Consider the following 3162-nt stretch of genomic DNA (forward strand, 5'->3'; position numbering starts at 1 on the left):
AGTTTTTGTCAATTAGGGAGATCTTTCCTAAGTAATTTATGTTTTCTATTTCATTGAACTTTGGATTATTGAGCACCATTGTTTCTGGTCCCTTTAGTCCATTTCGCTGTTCTATGTTTTAAACCAGTTCCAGATGGTTTTGATGACTGCTGCTTTACAATATACTTTTAAGATCTGGAAGTACTATTCCTCCTTCATCTCTGCCTCTTTTCATGCTTTCCCTTGATGTTCTAGAGCCCTTGTTTTTCCAAATGAATTTTATTATTATTGTATCAAGGTCTATAAGGAATCTTTCTGATAATTTCATTAGAAAAGCTTTAGAAGTACAAACCAACTTTGGTAGTAGCCATTTTTATTATATTGCTATGGCCCAGTCACAAGCACTGAATATACCTCCAGTTACGTAAATTGTTCTTTAAGGAATGTGTTGTAATTACATCTATACATGTCTTTTATGTGCTTTGGTAGATTGATACTTTATGCATTTTGTAATTACTTGGAATTGATTTCCCTTTCTATTAATCAGTCTATTTATTTACTTATTCATTATGTAGAAATGCAGTTGATTTTTGAAGTCTGCAGTTTTGCTGATGATATTGTCTCAATTAGTATCTTTGCCAATTTCCTAGGATTTTCTAAGGATATACCATCAAATTATCAGCAAACTGGGAAAATTATATCTTATCTTTACCCATCTTTATTCCTTTAATTTCTTTTTCATTTTACTTCCATTGATAACATTTCCCGAATTATATCAAATAACAGTGGGAAGAATGAGCATCCTTGTTCAATTCTATATTTTCCCTTTTGTTATCTTTCTATAAATTTGTCCAAAACTGAGCGAGGAGCACTTTCCTTATGAGGTCAGTCTTTTTTTTTTTTTTTTTTAGACAAAGCTCTTTATTTTTCACATCCCTTAGCAGTCTTTCCAAGACCCGCAGCCTGGGGGCCTCCACCAGTCCTGTCTCACCTCAGCCTTCGGGCCTCATGTTCCCACTCCAGCAGGGTGAGCATGTCCCCCTCCCGCACTGGGCCCTTCACGCTGTGGATGATGGACCGGCTCATGTGGTCCATAAACTCCACACGCATCTGGGTGCACTGGCCCTGAGAACTGGTTCTGCCCAGTATCTTGGTGACCTGAGCCAGCTTGATGGGCTGCATGCAGGCCGGTGTCCATGATGGCAGTGGCGACAGGAGAAATGAGGTCAGTCTTTATGTTTAAATCACATACCCATTTTAAGATTACGTTGGTCTACTTGCCAGACTACTTTCTATTTTTCCCAACGTTATTTGACAAAATAGTGAGTTCTTGCCCTAAGAGCTGGGATCTTTGGGTTTATCCAATATGAGGTTAGCGTGCTTCAATATTATTTCTATATATTGGTATAACAACAAGGCTACTTGCCACTGCTGTGGCTGTGTAAGGCCAATGACACCAGCACACAGGAAGGCTGCTAGCACAGGTTCTTTGATCTGCTTTTCTAAGGAAAGCAACTTTGAAGGGTTCATAATCTTGCTTTAATCAAACAAACATATATCATTCACTTAGTTCAAGGGAAAAAGTCAGCACCCTGAATTTCAGAGCAAACACAAACAGAAATTATATAAACAGAGCAAAATAACACTAACCAACAAACAGGCTTCTAGCTGTCCAAGACATTAGATACATAGTTACCAGAGAGAGAAACACCAACATCTGGGTTTTTCAAGGCCTGGAGGGCTCCTTGATGCTACCCAGGGTCTCATCTGGTCAAATCACAGGATGCTCTTCCAGAGAGTGAGCCACAAGCAAAATCTAACCTGTGAGTATATATACCCTTTTTCAGGGCCCGAGGGCTTCACACCTCTTTGTGACCTAATTAGCGAAAGGGTGTGGGCCTTCCTACAAACAAAGGCAAGACTCAGTCAAAGGCTCTTAATTGCCTCAGTGCTGAGAAGCACTCCAGAAGAAAAGACAGCAAGAGGTTCCACTTTGCCCTTACAACTGGGTGCCTAATTTGTTCCGCTGATCAACTTTTCTATTTTTTATCCTGTATAAAATTGTTTCAATGACTATAGATTTGCAGTATAGCTTGAGATGGGCGCTGCGAGGCCCCTCTCCTTCCCATTTTTTTCATTGATTCCCTGGATAGTTTGACCTTTTGTCCCTCCAGATGAATTGTTATTATTCTTTTGACCTCTATAAAGTAATCCTTTCGCAGTTTGATCCATATGGCACTAAATTAACAAATTAATTTAGATAGTATTGCCACTTTTATTATACTGGTTTGGCCTACCCACAAGCAGTTAATATTTGTCCAGTAATTTAGATCTATCTTTATTTCTACAAAGAGTGGTTCCTGTGTGTGACTTGGTAGACTCTCAGATATTTTATGGTCTCTATAGTTATCTTAAATAGAATTTCTCCTTCCATATCTTCCTGCTAGATTTTGTGGGTCATATACAGAAATGCTGACAATTTTTTGGGGGGGGGGTTTGGCAGGGCAATTGGGGTTAAGTGACTTGCCCAAGGTCACACAGCTAGTAAGTGTGTCAAGTGTCTGAGGCCGGATTTGAACTCAGGTCCTCCTGACTCCAGGGCTGATGCTCTACCCACTGTGCCACCTAGCTGCCCCATGCCGACAATTTCTGCAGGTTCATTTTATGTTCTGAAACTATGCTGAAGTTGTTAGTTGTTTTGATTAGTTTTTTAATTGACTCTCGAGGAGTCTGTGGGTAAACTATTGTATCAGTGGCAAATAGTGGCAGTTTTGTTTGCTCTTTTTCATGTGCTTATTCCTTCAATTTCTTTTCATCTTACTACTTTTACCAAGCATTTCTAGTACAATATTGAATGGCAATGATGGATATTGTTTCATTCCTGATCTTGGAAAAACATCTAGCTTGTTCCCAGTCCAGATAATGTTGACTTTTGGTTTTAGGTACATACTACTTATCGTTTTAAAGAAAGGGCCATTAATTTTTATGCTTTCTAGTATTTTTAATAGAAATAAGTGTTGTATTTTATCAAAAGATTTTTATGCATTGATTGAAATCATATGATTTCTGTTGCTTTTCTTCTTAATATGCTCAATTATGTTCATATTTTTCCAATAGTGAACCAGTCCTGCATTTCTAGTTGAAATCTAGCCAGATCATAGTATGTGATCCTTGTTATTTATT

At 38.3% G+C, this 3162-nt stretch overlaps 1 protein-coding gene across 1 annotated transcript; it reads right to left on the reverse strand.

The window, feature by feature from the left end:
• Positions 1-966: 966 nt before the first annotated feature.
• Positions 967-1161, reverse strand: LOC118852812 (40S ribosomal protein S28-like). The gene has a single exon (XM_036762509.1). It carries the CDS (start codon positions 1159-1161, stop codon positions 967-969), a length of 195 nt encoding a protein of 64 aa, XP_036618404.1.
• Positions 1162-3162: the final 2001 nt, after the last annotated feature.

The sequence above is a fragment of the Trichosurus vulpecula genome, chromosome 6, assembly GCF_011100635.1.
Source record: "Trichosurus vulpecula isolate mTriVul1 chromosome 6, mTriVul1.pri, whole genome shotgun sequence".
NCBI classification, from domain to species: domain Eukaryota; kingdom Metazoa; phylum Chordata; class Mammalia; order Diprotodontia; family Phalangeridae; genus Trichosurus; species Trichosurus vulpecula.